This window comes from Rhinatrema bivittatum, chromosome 5 (assembly GCF_901001135.1).
Source record: "Rhinatrema bivittatum chromosome 5, aRhiBiv1.1, whole genome shotgun sequence".
Taxonomy (NCBI): Eukaryota; Metazoa; Chordata; class Amphibia; order Gymnophiona; family Rhinatrematidae; genus Rhinatrema; species Rhinatrema bivittatum.
This window is the reverse complement of record NC_042619.1, coordinates 170201224-170214913: the sequence shown is the minus strand read 5'-3', so window position 1 is coordinate 170214913 and position 13690 is coordinate 170201224. Positions and strand designations below refer to the sequence as shown.

Here is a 13690-nt window from a genome sequence, read left to right as displayed (position 1 = left end):
GCGCGGCGGTGAAGGTAATTCTCTCTCCTCCCCGCAGCTGGAGACCATCCGGCACACAGTCGGTAAGCGCCGAGACCAGGTAAGAAAACAATCTTTAAATTCAGGTCTCCGGTCCCAACAGCTCAGATTGCCTTACCGAATCCGTCCCGGCGAGGTTAGAAGGGAGCACCGATAGGGTTGAGCAGCCCTGGTTAGGCTAGGCCCTGATCCTGGGCAAAGGGTCCACACACGTGGAGACCCTCGGGGGGGGGGGGGGGGAGGGGAGCGCCATGTTACGCGCGGGGTTGTCGGCACCATCTTCCCTTCTCGCTGGCGGTACGCGCAGGGCAGGCCAGGCAGCCGATGCGCCTAACTTGCATGCGTCCAATACAGACGCGCGCATAGCTGTGCGCACAGTGGTGCGCATACCGGCGCACACAACTGAGCGCGCCCGGCGCACATAACTACATGCACAGCTGCGTTTACAACTGCATGCGAGCAAACAAACAATGGCTTCCCCACAGGAGGGCACCGCTGGGGCCCCTACTCAGACTCCCCCTGGGATTAACATGGACCCAGGGACCTTCTCCTGGTTGGAATTTTTCCAGGGGCTGCAAGCCTTTAAGGCGCAATCAGCCCCATCTGCGCCCCAAGCTCAATTCTGCCGGAAGCACAAAATCCTCCCGGCCCTGCTCAGATGCCTCAAGACATGCCTCGCCTAACCAAGAACTTCCCTAACAGGCACCAAGTCCCCTCAGATGATGAGAATGACTCCCTGGAAGAAGGAGAAATCCCTCCAGGAATGGAACCATACCGAACCATGCTTCGCTTTTTCCACAAGGACGAATTACCAGCCCTGGTTTCCCAGACTCTGAAGACGCTGGGTATTCCTGGCACGGACCCTGTGGCGGAACCAAAGAAGAACCCCATCTTGGTGTCCCTTCGTAAGGCATCATGCTACTTTCCAATGATGGAAGCCATCCAGGAACTGATTGACCTGGAATGGGATGCCCCGGAGACCAGCTTCCAAGGGCGGTCGGGCATTGGAAGCCCTTTACCCTCTAGAACCAGCGACCAAGGAACGCCTGCATTTCCCGAAAGTGGATACTTTGGTCTGTGCCGTCTCAAAGCGAACAATGATTCCAGTTGAGGGAGGGATTGCATTGAAGGACACTCAGGACAGACGATTGGAATCCATCCTTAAACAGGCCTTCGACGCAACAGCAATGACACTGCAGATTGCTTCCTGCTGCGCACTGGTGGCACGTTCCTGCTTGTTCCTCTCGAGAGAGGCAAATAACTCCAGAATGTATACCAGTGAGGCAATGGAACCTGCAGCAGCCTTCCTCACAGACGCAAGCTCAGACCTGGTGCGCAACTCAGCCAGGGGCGTTGCCTTGGTAGTGGCAGCCAGAAGACAACTATGGCTACGGAATTGGTCTGCAGACGCAACATCTAAAGCGAATCTCACAAGAATGCCTTTTAAAGGATCTCTCTTGTTCGGAAGCGAATTGGGAAAAGTTAGCCAGCAAATGAGACTAATCCCCAGTGCCTCGGCTACCAGAAGATAGGAATAAAAGATCTCAGCGTCCCTCCCCCAGAAGAACCAAGGGCAGAGGATCGCAACGCTATAGACCCTACAGGAACTAGCAGTTCTAGGCATCTCGTCCTTCTGGAAGGTTCCAGCCCTTTCGGAACAGACAGACCAAGAGGGTAGCAGGCCCGGGGGCAGGCTCCAGCCGTGCTCCACAATGAGAATGGGCCGACCCATCCACAGGAATTAGGATATAAGCGGTCGACTTTCCCTCTTCTACCAAAGATGGGTCGAGATAACGTCGGACAAATGGGTTCTAAACATTATTCGAGAAGGTTACTCTCTGGAGTTCCGCAGCATCCCTCGAGACAAATTTATGTCACCCTGCCACTCCAAGAGACTGGCAGTAGAAACCACTCTAACAAGTCTACTCAGTCTGAAGGCAATAACTCTGGTTCCCACACCCCAACACAATATGGGGCGCTATTCCATTAATTTTATCGTTCCCAAAAAGGAAGGATCATTCCGGCCCATCTTGGACCTCAAAAACGTCAGCTGTCATCTGCGGGTTCTACACTTCCGCATAGAAACTCTTCTCGCCGTAATAATGGCAGTACAACCGGGAGAGTTTCTAACATCCCTGGACCTTTCCGAAGCCTACCTTCACATCCCAGTCCATAAGAATCACCAGCGCTTCCTGCGCTTTGCGATACTGGGTCACCATTACCAGTTCCGAGCGCTACCCTTCAGCCTAGCAACCGCCCCCAGAACTTTCACCAAAATCATGGTGGTTGTGGCGGCAACACTGAGGAAGGAAGGGATTCTGGTACACCCTTACCTGGATGATTGGCTAATCAGGGCAAAGTCTTCAGAAGAAAGCTGGCAGCTGACCAGCAGAGTCAAGAGCCTACTGCAGGAACTCGGTTGGGTCATGAACAGCGGCAAGAGCAGTCTGCAGCCCTCTCAAACGCTAGAGTACCTGGGGGCCTGTTTCGACACCAAACAGGTCTTCCTCCCTCCTCCGAGGAGAAGGAAACTGATGGAACAATTATGACTGTTGATGTCCAATGCACGCCCCAAAGTACAGGACTATCTTCACGTTCTCGGCCTCATGGCATCAACCCTGGAGGTCGTCCCGTGGGTAAGGGCCCATATGAGACCACTCCAGCGCGCATTACTGTCATGATGGAACCCACTTTCCCAGGACTACTCAATTCGCCTCCAACTACCAGCAGAGGTATGTTCTTAGCTCCAGTGGTGGCTACAGGAAGACACCTAAGCAGAGGAGTAAGCCTATCCCCACCGAACTGGATCTTGTTCACCACGGATGCGAGCCTGCGAGGGTGGAGAGCCCACTGTCAGGAACTGATGGCCCAGGGACAATGGAACAAGGAAGAGGTAGAATGGAACATAAACCGCCTGGAAGCTCGAGCAGTCAGACTAGCGTGCCTGTGATTCAGCCACAGACTCCAAGGCAAAGCAATTTGAGTAATGTCAGACAACGCGACAATGGTTGGTTAAATCAACTGCCAGGGAGGAACCAAGAGCCAGCAGGTGTCTCTGGAGATAGACCCTCTCATTGCATGGGCGGAGATAAACCTACAAGGGATCTCGACCTCCCACATCGCAGGAAGAGACAATGTCTCAGCAGACTTCCTCAGCAGAGAGAGCTTGGAAATGGACGCTGTCGACCACAGCCTTCCAACTGATAGTAAATCGCTGAGGCCTCCCAGCCATGGACCTACTGGCCACCCATCTCAGTGCCCAAGTCCCCAGGTTCTTCAGCCGCAGACGAGAGTTGCAATCCCAAGGAATAGACGCTGTTGTCCAGACTTGGCCAGAGGAAGAATTACTTTATGCCTTTCCCCCCATGGGCAGGATCATCAGCAAAATAGAACATCACAGGGGACTAGTTCTACTAGTGGCCCCGGATTGGCCAAGATGACCATGGTACACAGACATGCAAAGACACCTTGCGGGGAACCCTCTGTCTACCTCCACACAAGGTCCTTCTCCGGCAGGGCCCGATTCTCCACAAAGATCCGTCTCTATTCTCTCTTATGGTCTGGCCCTTGAGAGGACTCGCCTGATTGACACCTTCTCTGAGCGCGCAAGTTCTCCACATCCCTGTCATACTTACGGATCTGGAGAGTATTCAAAGCTTGGTGTAAGGACCGCGGGATTCTCCCGTGGACAGCCAAGATCCCCATGATTCTGGAGTTCCTACAGGACTGTATGAAGAAGGGGTTGTTACTCAACTCCCTCAAGGTCCAAGTAGCCGCACTGGCCTGCTTCAGAGCTGAAGTGGACAGGATCCGGCTATCAAGCCATCCGGACTTGTCCCGCTTCCTGAAAGGGGTCAAACAACTCAGACCACCCCTAAAGTGGCCGGTGCCTCTATGGAATCTCAATCTAGTATTAGACTTCCTAGCTGGGGCTTCCTTCAGACCAACACGCGGTCTGTCACTACGCCTCTTAACATTGAAAACGGCATTCCTGGTGGCAATATGTTCAGCTCATCGCATCTCCGAACTACAGGCTCTATCCTGTCGGGAACCGTTCCTTAGGTTCACACCTGGAACCATACAACTGTGCACTGTCCCCTCCTTCCTTCCGAAAGTGGTTTCCAAGTTTCACTTGAACCAAACCATCTCGCTACCAGCTCCGGATGAACATAAGGACTCTGAAGACTCTCGCTTTCTACGCCACCTGAATGTCAGCAGACACCTGGAAAGATCAGAACCGGTGTGCAAAATGGACCGTTTGTTCGTTCGTTCACAGTGGGAAGAAACAAGGAGAAGCGGCCTCGCGGGCAACCATAGCCCGCTGGATAAAAGAAGTAATCAAGGCAGCCTACATAGAGGCAGGAAAGCCCTTACCTCTACAGGTTAAGGCTCATTCTCTACGAGGACCCAGGCAGTCTCCTGGGCAGAAACCAAGCTGCTGTCGCCCGCCGAGATCTGTCTGACGGCGACGTGGTCCTCCATACACACCTTCTCCAAGTCCTACTGCCTGGATGTTCAGGCCCGGGAAGACGCGGCCTTTGCAAGGGCAATATTAAGTGGGCCACGGGCAGCCTCCCGCCCTGTCCGAGAATAGCTTTTGTACATCCCGTTGGTCCTGAGTCCATCTGGCTACACACTAGAAAATGGAGAAATTACTTACCTGATAATTTCGTTTTCCTTAGTGTAGACAGATGGACTCAGCATACCGCCCACGGCTGCCCCTGGAAAAGGAGAACCTCTGATAACAAACCTCAAGACTAAGCAAATACGGGTAAGCCGCGGCCTACCCCTAGTTCAAGTCACCCACGGTTTGTCCGGTGTCGGCGTTGATTGGTTGAGTGTACTGGCAAATTAGTTGAACCAGTTCAAGTTTTAGTCAAGTTTAATCAAGTTATTTAAGCAAAGATATATCCACAATGGCTTTTTGAAGAGAATACTGAAGAGCTGAGGTTACTGCAGGGATATATCTAGAGTGACGTCAGCTTTGAAATCTGACTCAGTCTCCCATCTGCTAGCAAAAAAGCACAATACCATTGGTCCTGAGTCTATCTGTCTACACTAAGGAAAACAAAAATATCAGGTAAGTAATTTCTCCATTTGATTTTGTTCCTGGAGGCTTCTCTTACATATGCTGAAGCACAGATGAGAATTGATTCCACAAGCATGAATGATGACATTACCATGAGCCTTCGGGGACTGAATAAATTAGCAAAGATTCTGAAGAAGCGACGAATAGACAAAGGGTAAGTTTCTGCAACTGTTCTTACCAAAGTTAACTATCATGCCAGGTACTTTACGCAAAGAACTCCTTATGTCTGGGTCCAGAATCTTCAAGAGAATGATGCCCAATCTGTGGAATTCTCTTCCTTTGACCCTTCATGCTACCAGTGATTACATGGTTGACCCTTTGGCCAACTAAAACACAACCCCCAACAATCCCCAATAGGCTAGTCAAGCAATGGACTACATATATGATACCCCAGCCTAAATTGAACTGAATTGCTAATTCAACACTTCTATATTATTAGTATACTAGCTGTACCCAGCCACGCGTTGCTGTGGCTCAGTCTGGTTAAATGGAAAAGAAAGAAAAGCGAAAGCACACGTTTCAAATATGTTTAATTTCACAATGCTTGTGGGTATACAATATTTTTTGTTGTTCCATTGTCTGTTCAGATATAGAGATTGTCTGGTTTGCCGACTCTAGAACACGCAACATATAATTGTCCATGTGAGAAGCAATCTGTGTCTAGATGTAAACCGCATAATTCTAGAAATGAAAAACAATGAAAAAAGAAAAAACATAAACTATACTCACTAAATGAACGGTATGGTAAACGACACAGCTCAATTCCAGCGCAATGTCACACGAAATAATTAAATCAAAATGAAAATAAATCGAAATCTAGGAAAATTCAATTTAACAATGCAATCGGAAACATTGAAATGGAATCGTAAAATATGTAGTTCAAGCCGTTAAGCCCGTTAAAACAGGCGAGATTTTTGTCCCCTCTCCTCCTAAGTCTTTGCTCTGCTCCACTCCTCCCCCCCCCCCCCCCCCCAGCACCACGAAGAGCCAGAGGCGGCGGCGGTGGGAGGAGCTGCAGTGGTGGCTGAGGGGGATCTCGCGAGGCATAATGGTCCAGCCATGCCAACTCTCTCCCCCCTTCCCCAGTGGCGGAGAGACAGGCTCAGACCCCTTTCACTCTATCCTTACAGGCCCCAACTCCTTTGCTCTCCCATTCCCCTCTACACTGAACCCCTTCCACTGTAACCTATAAGTGGAGAACTGGGGGGGGGGGGTAGAGAATCTCTCTCTCATACAGCCCCCTACATAGGCTTCCTCTCTCTCTCTCTCTCTCTCTTGCACATACACTCTCCCTCTGTCTCTCACACACACACGCCCAATCCCTCTCACACACATACACAATCCCTCACTCCCTCTCTCTCTGGCACTCACACTCGCCTTCAGCGCACATTTCCACACTTCTCTCTCACACAGTTAAAACAGGCGGGATTTTTGTCCCCTCCCCACCTAAGTCTTTGCTCTGCACTCGCAAGAGCTTGCAAAGTTCCCACGCCAGTTGTGTCTGGGAGAGTGAGGAAAACACTCCGTTTCCCCCCCCCCCCCCCCCGCCCGCAAAGGGCAGGCGGCAGGCACTGCAACAGATTTGGGACACGTTGCCTAGCTTACTTTGCTCTTTCTGGAAGACCTGTGCCTTTAAGAAATCAGATCGGGGGCTTGAGAGGGAGGAGGGAGCAGGGCTCTGGCTTTCACTTTCGTCACTGGGGTAGATTTTAAATATTTGCGCGATCGCGTACTTTTGTTCGCGTATCTTATAAAATCTTATAAAATCTGGGGTCCCAGAAAAGGGACTACCATTCTCAAATCCATTATAGGTCCTCTTTGAAATGATTTTTTGGTGACCAGTTTTTTCATGGATAGGTCTTTGATGTTCCTATTAAAGTACAGTGGTTTCTAAGACATTTATTTCAGGAGGAATCAAGGAGATGAGTGTCTCAGCCTGCTCCAGCAGTTTTACAGGTCCCAGAGAGCTATCAAGCCCACTCGGTGAGGGTGCCAGACATCTTGCAGGCAGAATCAGAAACCGTCTTTCCAGAGGATAATAGGGTAGTGCTCAGTCTCTGTTGCATCCCTGCTGTAAGCACCTCAGTTCGGGTGTAAAGGCTGGGAAAGGCTATGCCTTGGATGCAGGAGTCATGAGAGCTATTGTAGCCTTCTCCTGCCCTGTCTGGGTGGAGTTTGGATGCGTCCCACTTATCTGGACTAGTCTGTCAGGACTAAAAGAAAAAAAATTAACAGGTAAGTATAAATTTCATCATCTTCCCTACCCCTCCAACATGGCCCTACTGTTCATGTCATTAAGAGATTTCCTCTGGTACTAGGCTTGACCGGGTGCCCCTGTTTTCTCTAGAGTTGTTGGTGAAGTGTTAAGAGGGTTCTGAAGAACATGCCCTAAATGAGCAAATAGGCTGTCTCCAGTGAAAAGGACAGTTTCCTGAGCAAAAAGAGTATATTTGCCTTCTCTGTCTATCCTGAGAGAGAGAAGCCTTTTTTCCTTTTAGAGAAGTCAGAGAGCACTTCCTTCAAACCTGATCCATACAAGGAGAAACCATTAAAGGCAGCCTCTGAAGGAAATGTCATCCTGCCAATATCAGAGCTACAGAATCTTTCTAGCAGCCACTGCAGATACCTTGAATTTGGCAAACAGAGAAATAATGTCAAAGGTCAGATCTGCTGTTTAGTAGCAAAAAATAGTCTCTCCAAAAGCAATGACAAGGAGGGACAGAGTGTTGTGTGATCTGGCTTTCCTTTTCCACATTTATTAACCAGGGGATTATGGACCTGGAAAAATGGACCCCATAAATTGCAGATTCATGAGTATAACCTCCCCAGATCAAAATCTTTATGTAGAATAGATTGCCTGATTAGAAGGTACTTTTAGGGAAATTACACCTTCTGCTGGAATGAGAGTCCATTTATTATCCCCAGGATAAGTTTTATTGGAGATGCCTTGGTCCATTGTTCCAGGAGTGCCTTAAAAAAGGATTTTTTATTGAACTGTATCTGGCATGCCTGTTTTTCCCTCATTCAACAGCTGAATGGCCAAGTCCATAGAGAGAATGTTTCGTTCCTTTTGCAGCTCATCAAGGGAATAGAGTTATTCATTACCCCTTGATTTTGATGCTGCACTTTCAAAGCAGAAGCCACCTGCTCTATGGCCAGCCTGAACTGCTGCGCTGGATAAAACTTAGTTCTTTCCACCTCCTCAATAGGCTGACCCAAATAACTAGATGCACTTTGGAATTTAAAAGATCTGAGGAGAAAACTCCCTACTATGAATCTTTTAAGGAAATATGAGAATGTTGGACAGTCTGCGTATTTTTAAGAGCATCTGAAGCAGGAAGAGACTGAAGGGCCCAAAAGGCATAGCTGCAGGGCCAAAACTCTTGGGATTCTGGTGGAATTTGCTACTTTAACCAGCTTCTTAGAGCAGGGTTAAAGTTCTCAGCTAGGTTTGGACTCCGTGGTCCAGAGGAAATAGAAAGGAGGACAGTCCTGCAGGCTTTGAGTTCAAGCTCTTGTGGTTAAAGGGCATTAACAGGATGAGTAGAAGGAGCTCACTGCCATAGCATACAGCTTATCTTGAGATTCAGTACAATGAAGTCCTTTCTGAAGTCAACTAGGCCAGGGGTGTTCAAGCTGGTCTTATGGGCCCTCAGCCAGTTGGGTTTTCAGGATATCCCTAATGAATATGCATGAGATTTATTTGCATGCACTACCTTCTGTGTATGCAAATATTTTAGCAATATCCAGAGGCTATTTTAGCCAAAACAATTCCTTCAAAAATTGGAAGAAGGATCCATCTAAAGAAAAAAGCATAAGCATTGTGAAGTTAAGTGTAAAACATTAATAAGGCAGGCTAAGAGAGAATTTGAAATTAAGTTGGCCGTAGAGGGAAAAACTTACATTAAAAACTTTTTTAAATATATCTGAAGCGTGAAACCTGTAAGGGAGTTGTTTGGACTGTTAGCTGACCGAGGGGTTAAAGGGGCTCTTAGGGAAGATACGGCCATTGCAGAAAGACTAAATGAATTCTTTGCTTCTGTGTTTACTAATGAGGATGTTGGGGAGATACCGGATCTGGAGATGGTTTTTAAAGGTGATGTCAGATGAAATGAACCAAATTACTGTGAACCTGAAAGATGTAGGCCAAATTGACAAACTAAAGAGTAGCAAATAACCTGGACCGGATGGTATGCACCCCAGGGTTCTTAAGGAACTAAAAAAATGAAATTTCAGATGTATTAGTTACATTTTTAACCTATCATTAAAATCATCCATTGTACCTGAAGACTGGAGGATGGCCAATGTATCCAAAAGATGTAAAAATCATTAACAACCAGCCTTCATATTCCTAAAGTAAGATAGAATAATAAAAATGAAAACACTACAATCCTGGGCATAGTTATAAAAACTATCTTAAAACTATAAATGGATTAGCATAAAAATATTAATAAAAACAAAAAATAAAACTTGAAAATGTAGCTGACATAAAAAGAACTTCCACTGCTAGCAATTACATTCTTTGTATGCCTGCTCAAAGAGCCAGGATTTTAGCTGTTTTCTAAAGAGTTTCATATCACTTTGCATCCTTAAATTCGTCGGGAGCCTATTCCAAAGGCCTGGCCCCACTAACGAAATCGGTCTCTCACTTACAGAAGTAAGATGTGCCGATGTCAAGGAAGGGATTGATAATAAACCTTTATTAGAGGATTGCAGATTACATTGAGGCATGTGAATTCTGACAGTGGCGTTTAACCATTCCGCCTAACTGTCATAGATAGCCTTGTGTAGAATACATAAAATCTTATGTTCTATCCGTTTGTCAACGGGTAGCCAATGTAGTGCCTGTAAGATGGGAATTATATGGTCTGATTTTTTTGCAACCAGTACGTAGTCTCGCCGCCGCATTTTGAAGTATCTGAAGTGGGTGAATCGTTGACTTTGGAAGACCAAGCATGAGAGAATTACAATAGTCAATTCCAGTAAAAAGTAGAGATTGTAAAATGGTTCTAAAATCATTATACTCTATAAGGGATTTGAGGCGCCTTAACATTAGAAGTTTACTAAAACCTTGTACCCTTAAGGGAGATATGTTTTTTAAAATTAAGTTCAGGATCTAACCAGATGCCTAAGTCTTGTACTTTGTCATTTAATTTAATCGTCAGATTATCAATCTCTGCTGATCTATTGATATTTGAGTCATCGATTTTCCTTTCCAGTAATAAAAATTCTGTTTTATCTAAATTGATACTCAGTCTCATTTGGGTTAGTAGTTGTTTAATTATGTTCAGGTACATATTGGATAATTTAAATGCTTGATCAGTGGACTCTGAGATCGGGATGAGAATCTGGATGTCATCTGCGTAAATGTAATATGTTAAGCCAAGTCCTGAAAGTAATTGGCAAGTGGAAGAAGGTATATATTAAATAGAGTTGCAGAAAGGGAAGAACCTTGTGGAACACCTGTATTGAGGGAGATGATTTCTGATTTACTAGAGTTAAAAGATTCTTGGAAAGTTCTAAGTATGTGGGTAAACCATTTTAATGTTAATCCAGAGAGTCCGATTTCCAATAATCTACAAATGAGTGAATTATGATTTACCGTATCAAAGGCGGCCGAAAGATATAGGAGTATAAGTAAATATCTATATCCATAATAATATCCTTTCATGATGGTATCAGTTAATGAGAGGAGTAATGTCTCTGTACTAAAGTCCTTCCTAAAACCATGCTGATTTGGGTAGATAATGTTGTTAGTTTCTAGATGATCGGACAATTGTTTTTAATTTGACTTTCTCAGTAATTTTGGCAAAAAATGATAAATTTGAGATGGGATGATAGATCCCTCCAATTTTAATAAGTTCTTTTTTTTTTTAGGATGGGTTTGATAATAGCTAATTTCAGTGAATCTGGTAGCGATCCTTCCTCGAGAGATTTATTCACTATTGCCGTTGCCGTAGGGGCAATTGTTTGGGAAAGTTCTTTTAATATAGTTATAGGAATCTCATCAGACGGATGCGTTGCAGGACTAAGGGATTTAATTATCCCTTCAATTTCTACTGTAGAGACCAACTCGAAACTGGCCCAGGTATTAACAGCTTTCCTAGTTAGCGCGATGTGTTGTGGTTTTCGATCAAGCGTATCAATGATGTTAGAAATTTTTTTTTTTTTTAATTTTGCAAGATCATGATAAAAAGTATTCTTGTTATTAAAGTTAGATGTGTTGTTTTCACAAGTCCGTTTTTTAACAATATTAAAGAGGATTCTAGGATTATATGTGAAGTTTTATATTTTTTTGCTATAGTATTCTTTTTTGGTTTTATTAAATTTTTGTAATGTGCAAGGTGAATGCGGGAGTTGATTAATGATTGATTACATTTCTTTTTTCGCCATATTTTTTCTTTTCTTCGTAATGCGCGTTTTGCGTCCTTGATCTGGGTGTTATACCATGGATTTGTTATTTTGTTTTTTAAATTGTAAATTTGTTTGGTTTTGATAGGGTTTATTGTATTTGTGATCTCAGAAGTAATGCTGATTCAGTGCTTGTGAAATCAATATTCTTTTTTTTTTATGTAAATTTTTATTGGTCAGAGTAAACAAGCAACAGACAGCAGTAACTATGTTAGACCAATACAAGTTTCAAGTAAGAAACCCTGATGCTCGAAATCAATATTCTTTAACTGACATTGTAACTAATTTTGAGTAAGGTGCAAGGGAAAAGGAGGGCAGTAATTGAAGGTAGTGTAGTTATTGATAGTTGAGTGTGGTAGGAGCTCGAAAGATGTAGAACATCACATTAAAAATGATCAGACCAAGGGACAGGGTTAATTTGTATTGTTGTATCGGTATTAATTTTGTTATTAATAAAAATTTAATCGAGGGAGTGACCTGCTTTATGAGTTGGATTATTAGAAACTAAATTGAAGCCGAGCGCAGAGAGTGCACCAAGGAAAGTTTGGGCAGAAGTTGACAGAGGTGTTGCATCAATATGGAGGTTAAAATCTTCAAGGATGACAGTTGGAATGTTGTGAAGTAGATTAGTGGTGAAAAATTTGATAAGTGGGGATACATTATGCTCTAGTAACCCAGGAGGGCAATAAATTAAACAGATTTGAATTTTAGATGAGTCAAATAATGTGACTTCATATTGATGGGGAAGGTTATGGGGTACAAGCTTAATTGAAAATATTTTCTTAATAATTAGCATAATTCCTCCCCCTCTATGATTTGTTCTAGGTATCGAGAAAAAGTCATATGAGTTATTTGACAACTGATTGACAATTACTGTATCAGACTTTTTTAGCCAAGTTTCAGTTTATGCAATAAAATCAGGTTTTTTATCCTGAAGTAATCATGTGTTTCTTTGTGATGGATTGAGCATTAATTAATAAAAAGTCTAATAAGAACAAATTAGGAAACAAGAGTTTCTTGTTTTTTGGGTAGTTGATGTTGACTTCTTAATGCGATAATACCCTTTACAATATGTACCGTTGTAGATGCAAGTTGGGATCGGTGATGAAGTGATGGCATCCATTATCTGATCAGAGCTGCAACTTCTTGTTGGAAATTTGCAGTGAAGGAAGGACAGCACGAAGGGGCGCACAAAGGGGCAAGCCCCTTTGGCGCGCGGCACCTACAACCGGTCTCAGCGCTTATGAACCCCCTTGGCGCCCTGGGATGACGTCACTAGGGCAGTGCTGGGCCGAGGGGGGAGCAGCGCAAGAAAGGGTGATCTGGGGCCGGAGCGAAGACAGGCAGATGCTGTGCAGTGAAGAGCCTCAGTGATGTCAAAGAGGCAGGCTGGAAACAAGCGGCAGGAGAACTCAAATGGCCGGTCTCAGCGCTTATGACCCCCTCTGCGCCCTGGGATGATGTCACTAGGGCAGTGCTGGGCCGAGGGGGGGAACAGCACGAGAAAGTGTGATCCGGAGCGAAAGCAAGCAGATGCTGATCAGTGAAGAGCCTCTGTGATGTCAGAGAGGCAGGCTGGAAATCACAAGTGGAATATGATAAATTGCAGGAGGACCTTGAGAGACTGGAAGATTGGGCATCCAAATGGCAGATGAAATTTAATGTGGATAAGTGCAAGGTGATGCATATAGGGAAAAATAACCCATACAATAGTTACACAATGTTAGGTTCCATATTAGGAGCTACCACCCAGGAAAAAGATCTAGGCATCATAGTGGATAATACATTGAAATCATCTGCTTAGTGTATTGTGGCAGTCAAAAAAGCAAACAGAATGTTAGGAATTATTAGGAAGGGAATGGGGAGTTAAACGAAAAATACATAATGTCTCTGTATCGCTCTATGGTGAGACTGCACCTTGAGTACTGTGTACAGTTCTGGTCGCCTGATCTAAAAAAAGATATAGTTGCACTGGAGAAGGTACAGAGAAGGGCGACCAAATGATAAAGGGAATGGAACAGTTCTCCTAGGACAAGTAGGATGGTAGCCCTCACACATGGGTGACATCATCTGTTTTAGAGAGCAATTTTCAAAAGCCTTTTTATCTGTGTAAAGAGCCTATCTGAAAATTGGCCACCCTGTATACAAATAAAAGTACATGTAATATCACAC

At 45.0% G+C, this 13690-nt stretch overlaps 1 protein-coding gene across 1 annotated transcript in view; it reads left to right on the top strand.

Annotated features, from left to right (window-relative positions):
* DIS3 (DIS3 homolog, exosome endoribonuclease and 3'-5' exoribonuclease) overlaps positions 1-13690 on the top strand; it is a 165079-nt gene that overhangs the window by 112271 nt on the left and 39118 nt on the right. The window contains exon 14 of the mRNA XM_029603017.1: positions 5134-5261. Within this exon, the coding sequence (XP_029458877.1) occupies positions 5134-5261 (128 nt within the window). The remainder of the gene's footprint in view (positions 1-5133; positions 5262-13690) is intronic.